Source organism: Rhyacophila brunnea, unplaced genomic scaffold (assembly GCF_057557595.1).
Source record: "Rhyacophila brunnea isolate RB1 unplaced genomic scaffold, BYU_Rbru_1.0 scaffold_1, whole genome shotgun sequence".
NCBI lineage: Eukaryota > Metazoa > Arthropoda > Insecta > Trichoptera > Rhyacophilidae > Rhyacophila > Rhyacophila brunnea.
This window is the reverse complement of record NW_028232751.1, coordinates 41429916-41444767: the sequence shown is the minus strand read 5'-3', so window position 1 is coordinate 41444767 and position 14852 is coordinate 41429916. Positions and strand designations below refer to the sequence as shown.

Below are 14852 nucleotides of genomic sequence, written 5' to 3'. Positions count from 1 at the left end.
CATCAAAATAATTTTGTGCTCGGTAATAAGGTACCTGGAAATCCCCTCTCTCGATCGAAACGGAAATCTTTTTCAGCTTCGTCCTCTCGCCATGATAATTTTTTCCCAAGGTAATGCGGTCGGGCCCTGGGATTTTCACCGGATCCACCTCTCCAACCATCCTCATCTTCGGGTCCTTTAGGATAAGTACGTCTCCAATTGGCATCATTTCCCCACCTGAAAAAGTAAAAAGAAAACTGTGTTACTAAAAATAGTTTTTTTCAGTTAGGTACATGTTCAAACACGCGCGTTAACATGATCTTACTCCCCCTACTTCATTTATCGTTTGTCAATTTATGGCTACGGCCGTATGTTGTAGCTTAACCACTGGGAAATGCCAATAGAAATGGCGTATTTCAAAAAAATACTACCTTATTCTTAGGTCAATAATTATTATAAAACAATCATTATTCGTAGGATGTTTTATCACATTTGAATGGACAAAAACATAGCTTATAATCAGTATCTTTAGAATTATCTTCAAATGTGTTAATCGTGCAATTTTTTTATCTACAACGTTTAAGGAATGTCCAGGACTATGCTCTGAAAATACCATAAAATCTCCATATTGACGTACGTGGCATGGCGCACGTGGGCCGTTAATATAACGCTATACAAAAAAATATTATATAATATACAACACATCATTTAAATTCAAGTTCGCAAGAAAGGTAGCAATGATCAATTAATAAACAAATACAGTCCACGAAATTTATAAAAATATAAAACTAGAAGGCATTTTCCATATAAACAGCAAAAATTCGCAAGCAAAGCATATATTGTTTCAAAATATACCAAAATTCCAAAAACATATTCATAAAAATCATTCAATAAAAGACAACATACAAAATGGATGTCTCAAAATAAGTTTCATTTTAAATTTAGTTGCAAGCTAGTTACAGCCTTCTATAAAGTGTTTATTTTTGATAAACTATTTTTTTGTATGCATATAATTTTGGGATTCATTCCAAGTACATGACAGTCAATATAATATATGGAAGCAATATTACTGCAATAGCTTATTTTTCGCACATTAATATATAGAAATACAATTATATTCTCAGGACATAAAATGCAAATAGGTAAAATCACAGAAGAGGGGAAACACAAATGTTATCTTAAGTAAAAGCAAATAATCATTTTTGATGCAAAAAATGAAGCTGGGTAAAGAAAGTTAATTACGCAAACATCTCGTAAATGAATATTTTCCCATGCTCGCTTCATTTTCACAAAATATCAGTATATTACTGAAAAGAGCGATATTATAAACATATTATAAACAAGCAAGATAAATCCAATCTTGCGAAAGTGCGATGACATTGAAAATGCTGGATACAAATATATTTCAGAATGTTAATTTATTTCAAAATTCCTGCAGCAATATTTGTTTAATCAATGTTATTACATCTTCAAGTAAACAAAATTTTTTTCCAAAAAAAAATTCTTATATAATAACTGTTTCAAAATCAAACTTATAACAAGCAATAAAATAGAAAAAAATGAATAGTAACACACCTCCCCGCATGGGCAGTGTCTTTCCGGGGATTTGCCGATGGGGTTTCCCAATCCTCACACTCTAGTGTTGACCCATTTCTATTGAGGTTTCTGGCCGGATTTCCCTCAAACACGTCCACGCCACGACCTGACCCACCCCGAATTCCTGGCCCATTACTAAATAAGGAATTTCTAGAATCAAAAACATCAAATGCCTAAATAATAGTTCTCCGAATACCACACTATAATAATAAAAATTCACACTTTATATGTAATTGATTCAGAAATTGAAAAACTGTCTATCATGAGTCTGATTTTATTATTTTGATGCTATTGACCAATGTAGCATTTCTTGAACCCAATATTCCCGGGATTAGTTTTTTAGATTAGATTTTTCTCATATATAATATATTTTTTAAAAACAAAATTTATAACATCTTTAAACAAATATGAAATAGTAATTACATTGACATACCTCATATGTTCGGGTGTGTAGAAAACTCCACGATTTCGAGGACGAAAACTCACCCTTCCAACGGCAATGTCTGCATCTGGTGGAATCATCCTTGGATTGGCATTTCTAGCAGCGAGCCATGACCGACGTGACTACAAAAAGAAGAAAAATTTTAACCGCCTAACCCAGTGGTTGGCAAACCACGGCTCGCGAGCCACACGTGGCTCTTTCGCCTCTTAAGTGTGGCTTTACCACAAATGACCACGTACGGACTAAAACAGTTATATTGTCTTCGAATATAACCAACCAGCAAATCGAAGATCTTAAATTGGTTTCAGCTTTATTAACCCGGCCGGCGCCGATGTCACACACCTTGTACAAATCAGGCAAATTTCGCAATGCGCATGTGTATAAATCGATGTCACCGCTTCCATATTTATCATACGGGACTGATTTTTTCACGTAAATTTGGCCTGATTTGTCCTTCTCCTGCCACCTATGAGATATTTTAAAAGCATTGGTTCTAAATATAAAATAATCACCAAAGTTTCGAACCAATTCGTACGGCCAAGTTTTGCCGGTCGACAGAAATCAGTTTGAATTGAGCGCCGCGACTGCGCAGAATACGACAGACTTTCAACCGAGCGGGCCATTGCGCGGGATTGTATTTATCGCATATAAGTTGAATATTTACCGCAATCGTTGATAAATACTTTTTTTGCTGTCTGGTGTACTTATCACATTAAAACTGGCATGATTAACTATTGAACGTATGATTTTATTTTACCGTGATTTTTAAAATACTTTTTGTACTGTCTACCGTGTCCCATTTTAGTGAATGTGAAAATTAATACTGATATCAATAACTATTGTGTGTGAGTTTAATGGTTTCTGTGATTTGGCGTTCCCTAATACTGTAGTTAAACATTTTAAAAACATTTCATAGTTTTATAGTGCGTAAATATGGAGGAAGAAAATGTGCGTACTAATGAGGAATTGGACTCAGATTATGATATGTCGGAAGAGGAATTGGAACAGCATGAGACTGATCATGACGTCGACGATACGGACTCTGACGAGCCAATTGAATTTTTGCGGTCGTGGAGAACTGGCCCGTATATTCCAATAGTTCACGAATTCAATGATTGTCGATCTGGCGTGACATCGAACGACTTGAACGAATCCTCTTCCGAGTGTCTTTTCTTTGAACATTTTTTGAATAAAAATATAATGTCGGAAATAGTGAACCAAACGAATACATTTTTTAACCATTCGTACAGTGCGGGAGACCTCGGACCGAAATCGCGGTCACACAATTGGACAGACACGTCAGTGCCGGAGTTGTATACATTTTTTGCCGTATCAATGCTGATGACTCGAAATAAGCACACGTCGATAGAGGAACATTGGAGTACCGATCCTTACCTGCATACAGACATTTTTGGGAAAATAATGGCTAGAAATCGATACCAACTTATTTTACAAATGCTTCATTTTTCTGATCCTAGTGTGACCGCCTCAAATGATAGACTAGCTAAAATTAGATTACTGTTAGAACACACAAGAACAATTTTTAGGGAAACGATGATACCGTATCAGAATCTTTGCATAGATGAGAGCATAATCGTGTTTAAGGGTAGGTTAATTTTTAAACAATTCATTCCTTCCAAAAGACATCGATTTGGAATAAAAATGTTTGTGATGTGTGACGTAATAACAGGGTATATTATTGACTTTATAATTTATTGTGGGGAAGGGACTGACATACAAGACAATGAAAATCTCGGTATTTCCGGTGCGGTAGTGACAACGCTAATGAAAGACTATATCGGGAAAGGTCACACCTTATGGTGTGATAACTGGTATTCGAGTCCGGCGCTCTTTAAATACCTTCACTCTAACAAAACGAATGCTTGCGGTACAGTGAGAAAAAATCGTAAAGATATGCCAGAGTTCAGCAAACTGAAAAAGGGAGATACCGAGGCTAAGTACAATAGTCCACTTTTGGCTCTGAAATGGCACGATAGGAGGGATGTTCACATGCTATCCACCCTCCACGATGCATCATTTGGACCAACGGGAAAAGTGAACTATAGAACTGGCGAAAACATTGAAAAACCAAAATGTGTTATAGATTATAACAAAAATATGGGTACGGTAGATAAGTCCGACATGATGCTTAGCAACTTGTCGTGTATGAGAAAGTCGATCAAGTGGTATAAAAAGGTCGCATTCCACATGATCGACTTATATTTATTAAATGCTTTTTATTTATATAAATTTATTAAATGTGACAAAAAAACATTGGGCGATTTTCAACTCTGCGTAATAAAACAACTAGTGGACAAATATTGTGTGAGAATTTCAAATGCACCCCTGCCCAAGCCGACAGCGTCAACTAGCGATAATCCCGTACGATTATTGCCCAAAAGTGCAACGGGACATTTGCCAGAATACATTTTACCGACACAAAATACCGATAAGCCTAGAAGAAGATGTTTCGTATGCGGGAATTCTAAAAAAAATCCAAAAAAAACAAAACTCTCTCGCTATATGTGCCCAACGTGTGATGTTGCGTTATGTCTGTCACCTTGCTTTAAAATATATCACACATCAAAAGAATTTTAAAATAGGTTTATTATTGTATTTGTTTTTTTTTTAATATGTGAGTTCGTGTTAATTTATCAATAATATTCAATAAGTTAAGTGTTTGTGTAGTTTAAATATATTAAAAGGGTCCCCTTTATATTTGTTTACGACTCAACCCGAAGACATTAATATGTGATTTATCGATATGCACTTGAAAATTAGTAACACCAATTCGTGGGAACGTAATGCACAAGTGTCGAAATAGTACACACCGCGCAGAGCTCTAACTATTGGATACAAAATGGCGTCTTGCGGTGAGTTCTTTCAAATTTGGATAGCATTCGTTTGTTCGAGTGTTTCTGATATTATAACTGATTTATTACGGTTTTTTAGTGTGTCGAAATTATCTTAATGGCTTTGGGTTCTCGACTGGAGCTGTGACATATTTTTTATTGCTTTTTTTAGTATAGAACAAAGACGATAATGAAATTCATGCGTAGTTATGGTGCGTCATACGATTTTTGAGGCAGGTGCCGGGTTAATAGTAGTTGACGAGTTTTGTGACATAAATGATACAGGACAAATTTGTATGATTTATTTCATCTACAGGTAATAAAGAAGAACTTTTAGGATTATTGCCAATCAAAAGCCAACACTTGGATGGAAAAACATCATATTCCTCTCGATAAAATTGTGAAAATTTCAACAGCTAGGGGGAAAAGTATGACTGGTGTAGGAAAAGGGTTTGTTACTATTTTGAAAGAAAAAATAAGCACATTGCATCATTCATCAAAAAGCACTTTGTGCGCAGACATTCCCAAAAGAAATTTGAAAAGTTAGCTGTTAATTATCGCCAATTTTATTTTATTAAGTTAGTTTAGTACGCAGACCTTCTGCTGCATAACAGGGTACGTTGGTTATCAAGAGGAAACGTTTCGCTTCCTTATTAAGAGGAATTAAGCATTTCTCTTAGAGAAGGGTGTTCACTATCCAGAAATAGGTAACGGACAATCGGTTGATCCAAAAATTCTATTTCATGGGAGATGTTACGTCTCATCTAAATCAGCTTAATCGTAAACTGCAGAGTGAAGGAAACACATTTTTTTCGATGTTAGAAGTTATTTCATTTGAAAACAAATTATCCCTTTTTGCTTAGGATTAAACCTGCTGAAACATCGCTACGAAAATAATTCTGATATTGACATTTGCTATTTCAAAACTACAATTTTAAATATGAGGGAAGCTTTTCTCAACAGGTATTGTCATCAACTAAAAACTATTTAAAATAAATTAACACCAAATTGTTTTGAATATAAATATTAGCCAAATGTTCTTCTGCTGAGATGAAATCTAAACAAATGAAAATGAGGCAAAAAAGGACCTTTTCCTTTTTTCCATACAAAAATGGCAATCATGTCAAACTGGAACTCGCTACAGATTTTATAGAAAAACTACAGAGGGCTCCACCTGGAAGAAAGTTTGACATCTCTGATACTATCATATATTTTAAATACTCACATAGGCCTCAGTACTGGAAGTCAAAGCTTGAAGTGCAACAGGCAACTGTACTTTGTTAACAAAAAGTAGATCTTTAAGGTTCACATCTTTTGGCAGACTGGCATTTCCGTCAAAAAGAGCCAGCATTTCCTCCCGTCCATACCTTAAATAAAAATTAATACTTACTTCAAGAAAACCATTCACATCCAACTAGTTAGTCAAATATGTTCAAATATGATAAATCAGTTATCTCATTCGACGCGTCAAACTGTAAGATAATTCTGGTCACTCACATTAAGAAATCCAGTCAAATAAAGTACGATAATACAGGAATTTGACAACTACCTCATAAGATTGGATGTTTCAATACATTCTACTGCAGACTCATATTCAAAATATGTTTTTGTTTTAGAATTATTAAAAACAATGTCCTTGCTTTTTTCTACGTGGTTGATAGTAATTTTGAACAATCACAAACACCCAGGCTTTGAGAAAAACACATAAATATTGTGTCCTCACCGGGAACCAAACCCAGAACTCTCGGGTGGAAGGCCAGCGCCTTGCGCGCTACACCACGAGAGCCGCCATATATTCAAAATATTGTGAGGTTTTGCTACAAACCTATTCTTCAGAGAAGTGCTTTTGACAGGCTCTTTATTGACCACGGTAGTAGCAGCAGCTGCAATGGCTACAGGAGTGGCGGCAATAGTAGCAGCCGCTGTAGTCATCGCCGGAGCACTGTTGGTCTCCTGAGACAGGTTGTGAAGCCAGTCGGGGCCGAACTTCATGAACTTTTCAACTTTTTTCTCAGTCATTTTGAGGTATTTTCAAAGAGACACTTCAAGTCGACTCCAAACAAAATATGTATCTCCGTATGGTTCTTAGTGGCAGTCGATACGACTTCCGTATCACAAATATGGACAGATCGGCACGAACAAACTGTAATATATAAAACAATGCAATGGTGAGCAATGAGTGTAGTACATAGTTTCATCATAAGTTGAAATACAACATCAAATTTAATCACTACCTACATCATAACCTGTTTACGGAAAAATAAAGCTTCGATGATATAGTAAATTTTGCAGAAAGTAACAATTAAATAATTATTATGGACAGAAAAAATTATATTCACTGAAACGATGTACAAGAATATTTTACATTTGAACTATTTAGTGTTATCAATTTATTTTTTATTGTTTTGAAACAAAAGCTCAAATAAATATTATGCTCATATCAAAAAAACTGTAGTACTTCCAACATTTCATATAATAAAGCCATTGTGAAAAGTGCTTGAAATATGTTACAAAAAAATCATTGAAACAGTACGTGAGTACCCAGTTTACTAAAAAATTAGTTTTTTTGTCGTTTTTCAATTTTACTTTACATTATCTGTTGAGAATAGCCTAAGCAATGAGTCCGAAATATCATAGGAAAGAAGGAGGAAGAACACAAGTTTACATTCGAAAAACCAGTTACAATCTTGCTTAAAATGCATATGGGTTAATAAAATTGTATTATCTTGTTTCCTCATATCACTACCATTTTTTCAGTGCAAATTTCGCTTGCTGACTGGTAAACGTGAGATGTTATACAAAACTAAGAAAGTATAAAAAAACAAGTTATTATAAAAAAATTGTAAGATCATTCAACATTGAGATATCATACAGGATACGCTTTAGCTAATTTCGCATAGGTTATACTTGTTAATAGTTTTTTATTGATAAGCATCGCATAAGGCAATCAGCAGGCCTATTCTAACATATCACTTAACATCCAAAAAGAGCTACATGTGATAAATATATCACATTTATCACTTTTCGTATTCGGACGGTTAATTCTGTAAATAAGTTCAACCGTCTGAACTGTCAAAAAGTGCTATCTTTTAACAGCCCCTATCTTGACTGTCTTAACATGTAGAGCAAGACAGAGTACGTCAATTTCACATATTGAGATGCATGATCCGACTGTTTTGAAATATGATTACATCACGGCCGCTGTCTTAACTTATATTTCCCCGCGAGCAGTCAAGTATCGAGTGGCTAGTAGCAACTAGTAATAACTTAATATTTGTTTTACTGCAATTACACTTTGTGATGCAATCGCAAAGCCATGACTAATAAAATTGTAGGTATGCTGATATGTTTGACATGTCAATACAAAATTCTTGTGTTCGGTCGGATCCGTTTGGATTCTGCCGTATCCGCTTGGGTTCGGCCGTAACGGCCAGCACGAACATACTCGAATTTGACCGACCTAAATTTTCACAGTATGACGAATTGGAGATGGCCGCCGATAACTGCTCTGTGTATGGAATGTCTTCTGTGTTAATTTGAACCAATGAAAATAACAGAAACATGCTAAAGCAGCGACTTCCAAACTGGGAGGCGCGATTTGTTGCAAGTTGCGCGGAGTGTTGCAAAGGGAGGCGCGAAAAGTTTCACAATTAATGTAGCCACAGGTTTGCAGTTTGCAAATGCATAGTTTATAAAACGGACGCTAGTTATAAACCACACAAAAAAACAGCTTATAAAAGGTTGTTTGCAAACCTGTCTGAAAATATGGAGACTAATTTTATAATACCTCACTTCTATAATATTGTGAAACGCGCTGGCTATCTCGTGAAAAAATGAAATAAAGGGGTAAAAAGACAAAGTGAAGGCATTCATAAAAAATTGGAGCTTTGGAAATCAAAATTACAAACAAAAAAAATAAGTTCGCCATGTCTCCACTTATGATTTCTACGCCAGATATATTGAAGTAAACAAAAATCTATTTACTGAGGTCTTGGTTATTTCGCTAGCACCTTTCACATTATTTTATTAATAGTAAAAAAAAGTCGCTGCTTTGTTTCAAGGTTGTTAAATATTTTAAATATGTGGTTGAAAGATCCTGGCCTGGGGGCCCGCTTCAGGATGTGGGGAACATGATAAAATCCATTTGTCAATGAACGATGATGAATTTAGATTGACTACTATTGAAATTGATTGTGCTAATAAACAAGCACATTCGTCGCATGAAAAACATTAATTTAAAAATGAATATAATATAAGTACTAAAACCTTGTTTATTTTTATATATTTTTTTCATTTTTGTATTAGTAGGTAGATTGTTAGGTATTTAAATAAGGTGTCTATATTATTTAATGAAATAAAGGAGGGGGAGGCGCCAAGATTAGATTTTTTTAAAAGGGAGGCGTAGTAACATGAAGTTTGGAAACTACTGTGCTAAAGTGATAACTGTTCAGAATAGACCTGCTGGGCCACCTGTATGAGGTGATTGTGCAGACAATGAGCTTTTAATTCGTTATTGTATATCTAAATACATGAAACACCAAACTAACGGTGTATAAAGGTATCTCCGGTAGGGATACATAAATATCATACAAGAACTTTTTTTTTTAAATTAAATCAGAAGTCAAAAATTTCCCAGATTAGTACACGCTTTGTTACAAACCAACTATGAGTAAAATAGTTGAGCTTTTGACAATTGTGATAGTTAGATAACCATAATGTCATCTGATTGAGAATTATTGTGTTATATAGATTTACATTAAATAACAACGGAGTGATCATAGCACAAATATTGCATTATGTTAAGCGGTTTACAAGTAAAGTTGATGATAAAATCGCTAATTTTTTTAAATTGTAAAATAAAATAATTAACAAATATTATAAAATTAAATATTATACCTAATATATATTTTTGATTTGAATGAAAGTGTATCGATGGCAGCGCTAATTTTACGAACCAGAGAGCTCGTTAATTTTCTGAAAATATTAAAATAGTCATCTAATTCTGTGTTTTATAAAAATAAGTGTGATAGATTTCTTGTTATATAGTCAGTCTAGCTCAAACAGTAAAATAATTTTTTCCACAAGGAGAGCGGAGTGACAGTGTTTTTACGACCCGGAACGGCGCTCCGATCCATTTCGATCCCTGATCGATGGTAGTTCAAGCTCACGGTAGTGGTCAACGAATAAAATAATGAATTACAGGAAAAATATTGGCAGATTACATGGCTGATCATGGAAGATGGAGAGGAAATCTCATGTTTATTTATCAAAAATGCTGAAAATAATTTAGTTTGTAAACATAGACATCAGTACTATTAATCAAAAGGCAATGATTGTACTTGTTTTTATAATATAATTATTATAGTTTAATTTTTGCAACAGCCCCTGCACTGTTGGAAAGTTTCCATAAATGATATGTAGGTAGCTAACTTAATTAGTGTTCTTTTTTGCCATCACTTATACGTTTAGGCTCCATCTCTACAGAAGATTTTCTCCAACATATTTGGTTTGAATCGATTTGAGTCCAATTTTAAATCTGTTTTTAGAGGATGAAATTTGACAAGAGAATGGACACAAGGATTTGTCTAAAATTCAAAAGACATTCATTGTTAATTGATATTCTAGAGATATTTTTAACTAATCGTAAACGTATTCACACTTTCGTTATTTTTATTATTTTATTATGGCCAACCGTATGTCGCCCAGTGTGTAGGTAGGTATTTAATAATAATGTCGAAGCCCGCGTGCCTCCTGTCAGATAGATTAAATAGCTGATTATTATGTATAATGATATAGTGATTACATATAAACGGGTTGAAATATTTACAATCACTCTGTCAAAATATGTATGTTATTAACGTAAAAACACTGTAATTCACATACATTGAAAAAACGAAACCGAAAGTCGTATCGAAGTATATAAAAATACACTCGCCCATCCATACGAACTGCATTACTGCAGGCCAAATATGGACGAACTATTTTACTGGCAATTCTTGAAAACCGAAGACACAATTAAGGATATTCGATGTTTACGACGAAGATATGAACTAGCACGAATAAGGTGTATTTATACTTCGTATGAGCCATTTTGAAAAGTGTATGAGAATAATTTTATGAAACAAGAAAGGATAACATTTCATTCACAATGTTAGACATTTCAATAAAGCTATAAATAAATGTGCACACTGAAATAATTCAGTACTTTAGAGTCACAACACTGTTAAATAACCAATTAAATCATTGAAATATTAGAAGGTTAGAAACTGACTCACCTTACGTGGCCAGCCACAAGCGAATTTAAGGAATAGTGAGGAGCATAGATAATATGAGCAGTGAGTCAAATCAAGTGAGTCAATGTTGCCATATTTTATTACAAAATAATGCTGTCGAGTTTTTTTTACTGTTAGGTAGGTAGTTATTATTATTAATTGTATTCAATATGTTTTAAATTACAAAAAAGGGAATTATTATTGGTAGCGATGAATCAATTATTTTTCGTTGCACTAGGAATAACATATTAATTATTTTGTCTGAGAAGCTTAATTAACTTTACATATTATTCTATGGGGATATATTTGCACAATTTGAATAGACTGTTTTAACCAGTGCTGCCAACCGTACTATAATTATAGTATTTGTACTATAATTTTCATCTGCGTACTATGTACGATATAAAACTGGTATAGTACGCCCAAAATACTATAATTTTGAGAAATCGGAAAAATAGTTGCCAATAGAAGAAAAACAACGCCAAAATAATCCGTGAGAAGCAAAAAAAAAATAATCCGCATGTCTAAAAAAGGTGACGTTAATTACTTAACACAGCGATTTCCAAACTGGGAGGCGCGGAATGTTGCAAAGGGAAGCGCGAAAAATTTAACACAATTAATGTAGCCACAAGTTTGCAGTTTGCAAATGCATAGTTTATAAAACGGCCGCTAGTTATAAACTACACAAAAAAACAGTTCTATAAAAGGTTGTTTCCAAACCTTTCTGCAAATATGGAGACTAATTATATAATCCCTCACTTATATACTATTGTGAAGCGCAATGGCTATCTCGTAAAAAATGAAATAAAATGGTCAAATTAATCATAATGTTGAAATTTGAGGCAAATTTGTTTAGGAACGATAATTTCGTTGTTAAACTTGTCTATTTGGTTGAAATTTAAAAAAAAAATGAGTGAATAAATCAATCCAAGGACCACTAATGCATTCACTGATTTAAAACAACAAAGTGAAGGCATTCATAAAAAATTGGAGCTTAGGAAATCAAAATGACAAAAAAAAGTTCGGCATGTCTCCATTATTTTTAAATAATTTCTACGCCAGAGTTCTTGGTTAGTTTGCTAATGCACTTTTCACATTATTTTATCAATAGCAAAAAAAAAGTCTAAAAAAAATATGTGGTTGAAAAATCTTAACCCGGAGGGTCCGCTTCGAGATGTGGGGTCCACGATAGAATCCATTTGTCAATGAACGAAGATGAATTTGGATTGACTATTATTGAAATTGATTGTTAATAAACAAGCACATTCATCAAAAATTAATGTAATGTAAGTAGTAAAACCTTGTTTATTTTTTTTCATTTTTGTATTCCTAAGTAGGTAGGTACACTGTTGACTATTTAAAAAGGTGTTTGGAAACCACTGACTTAACATTTGAATTTTGTCTAAAAAAACAAGACGTTAATTACCCTCATGTATAATTTTTTGAAAATGAGAAAATTATCGGTCACTCAACGCGTACTATATTTTTTGCCGAAATACTATAATTTTGAAGGCACTGCACTATAATTCCACTTTCAAAATATGGCAGCACTGGTTTTAACAAAGCGCTGACAACATTTAAAAAGATGTTCGTCGCATCGGAAATGGATGATATTCACAAATTAATCAACTACAACTCTCAAATGATCGATTTGCACTAAGGAAAAAGTAGTCTGCACGTATCAATATACTATTGTAACTAATGAATCGTAAATGAATACAAACACAAAGAAAAATAGGTTAAATCATTTTAAACAATATTTTGGCAAACATAAGTATGTATTAGGTAGGTACCTATTTTCAGATTCAAATAATACTATAAGTACCTATTTAAAAGTGACATTAATTTAAACTTAGGTAATTGTGCCGCAGATACCGTCATGAGCTTTTATGATTTTTTTTACGAACAGTTTATTCCATATAGACAATTATTATAATAGTATTTATTTTTTCTGTCGGCGCATAGGTTTTTCGATCCAATAATTGTTGGTTAAAAATTTGAAATTTTCATACATGTTGTTGCATCACTACCACAAACTAAGATTTTTTTTATATAGAATTATTAATAACCATGTCCTTGCTTTTTCGTACAAGGTGGTTAGATTTTTTTTTATATAGATTTATTAATAACCATATCCTTGCTTTTTCGTACAAGGTGGTTGTTAGTAATTTTGAACAATCACAAATACCCAGGCTTTGAGAAAAACAAATAAATATTGTGTGTTCTGACCAGGAATCGAACCCAGGAACTCTCGGGTGGAAGGCAAGCGCCTTACGTACTGCACCACGAGAGCCGCCCACAAACTAAGATTATATTAGGTACTATTAGGTTGGGGTAGGTTAGGTTATGTTAGGTTAGGTTAGGTTAGGTTAGGTTAGGTTAGGTTAGATTAGGTTAGGTTAGGTTATGTTATGTTAGGTTAGGTTAGGTTTTTTTTTTATATGGGAGTTGCATTTATTATTGACCTTGCTTATTATGTACAAGGTTTGTAGATCTTCAATTGGAATTTTCTTTATTTATTAGTCTCTTTTCTATCTAGTGTTGGGATCAGTAGGGATATAATACTGTGGGTCTTAACAGGAACTTCTCCGCATTTGCTCTTGTGAAGAGGAAACCACAGAAAACTCTTCAGGAGAAGACGGACTGTTGACAGAAATCATCAGGCCTTCCGTTTCACTTGAAGAGTGTTCGGCATTTTGTGTCCTGGTTTTGTTTATTTTGCCAATATCCTGCACTATTTTAATCATGTATGATACTACCCTTCGTGATAGTTCCTTGTGAACTATCACGGATCCAATGTCGCATAGGTCCTCATCTAGACTCCTGCATTGCGCCTCCAGCTGCTGTCTTTGGAAGCTGAAAATGGGGCAATGCATAAAAAGATGAGGGACATCTTGAGGGGTCATATCATCACACGGGCAGCTGTCGATCTCGAAGAGCTTAAATCGATGCAGGTAGCTCATGAACCCACCGTGACCCGTGAGGAATTGTGTGAGTTCAAAGCCAACTTCCTGCATTCTCCTGAAGTCAAAGGCATGGAAAATTGTTGGGAAAAACATTTTGGTAATATTTCCTGTCGTTTCTTTCAAATAACGATCATTCCAGAGTTGAAGGGTCCTGCTTTTTATTTTCCTTTTGGCAAAGCTGAGCGGAAACTTGGCAAAATCTGGGGCCGTCTTCTTAAGAGTAGCCTCTCGAGCCTTTTCGTCCGCTTTTTCATTGCCTAGGATTCCGCAGTGACCCCTTATCCAGCCGATGTACATGTTCTGTTTTCTGCATCGTAATTCCTCGATATCAGTTTTAATGTCCATGACAATAGGATTGACCGAATTTCGGTCCGTTATTGCATGGACGCCTGATTTGCAGTCTGTCAAGATCGTTATTTGTTTCCATCTGTTTGGTGATTTTTTCAGAACGTAGCTCAAAGCTTCGCCAGGAGTTCCTCCTGAAATACTGAGCAGATGTCGTCCAGCTTAATCCTTCTCGACGGCAACTCTCTCACGCCATCGTAAGGTACAAATGCTGCACCCAATTTGCCGTTCAAGAGACTGCCATCAGTGAAGACTCTCAGCTCATTCTGCGTTGCCTCAGGCAGAGTCTGATCATTATATCCATGGTCAATCCGGTTGCGTTCCGCGGGATGAGACAGTGAGAAAAAGTCTCCGGTTCCCTGGTAGACTCTGTCTTGCGGCAAGTCCTGCAGGGTGAGAG

General features: G+C 34.7%; 2 protein-coding genes across 4 annotated transcripts in view; both read right to left on the bottom strand.

The window, feature by feature from the left end:
* Gyf (GIGYF family protein Gyf) overlaps positions 1-11181 on the bottom strand; it is a 67458-nt gene extending 56277 nt beyond the window's left edge. For 2 of the 3 annotated variants that reach the window (XM_085944326.1, XM_085944341.1), the window contains exons 1-6: positions 11145-11181; positions 6695-7012; positions 6095-6236; positions 2009-2139; positions 1555-1725; positions 35-216 (exon numbers count right to left, since the gene is read on the bottom strand). In XM_085944326.1, the coding sequence (XP_085800452.1) occupies positions 35-216; positions 1555-1725; positions 2009-2139; positions 6095-6236; positions 6695-6888 (820 nt within the window). In that variant the 5' untranslated portion in view covers positions 6889-7012; positions 11145-11181. Of the gene's footprint in view, positions 1-34; positions 217-1554; positions 1726-2008; positions 2140-6094; positions 6237-6694; positions 7013-9765; positions 9844-10752 lie in introns of all 3 variants that reach the window. The other variant, XM_085944333.1, reaches the window with a different exon arrangement.
* Positions 11182-13714: 2533 nt separating this feature from the next.
* On the bottom strand, positions 13715-14452 carry LOC147079794 (uncharacterized). The gene has a single exon (XM_085945645.1). It carries the CDS (start codon positions 14450-14452, stop codon positions 13715-13717), a length of 738 nt encoding a protein of 245 aa, XP_085801771.1.
* Between the last annotated feature and the right edge of the window lie 400 nt (positions 14453-14852).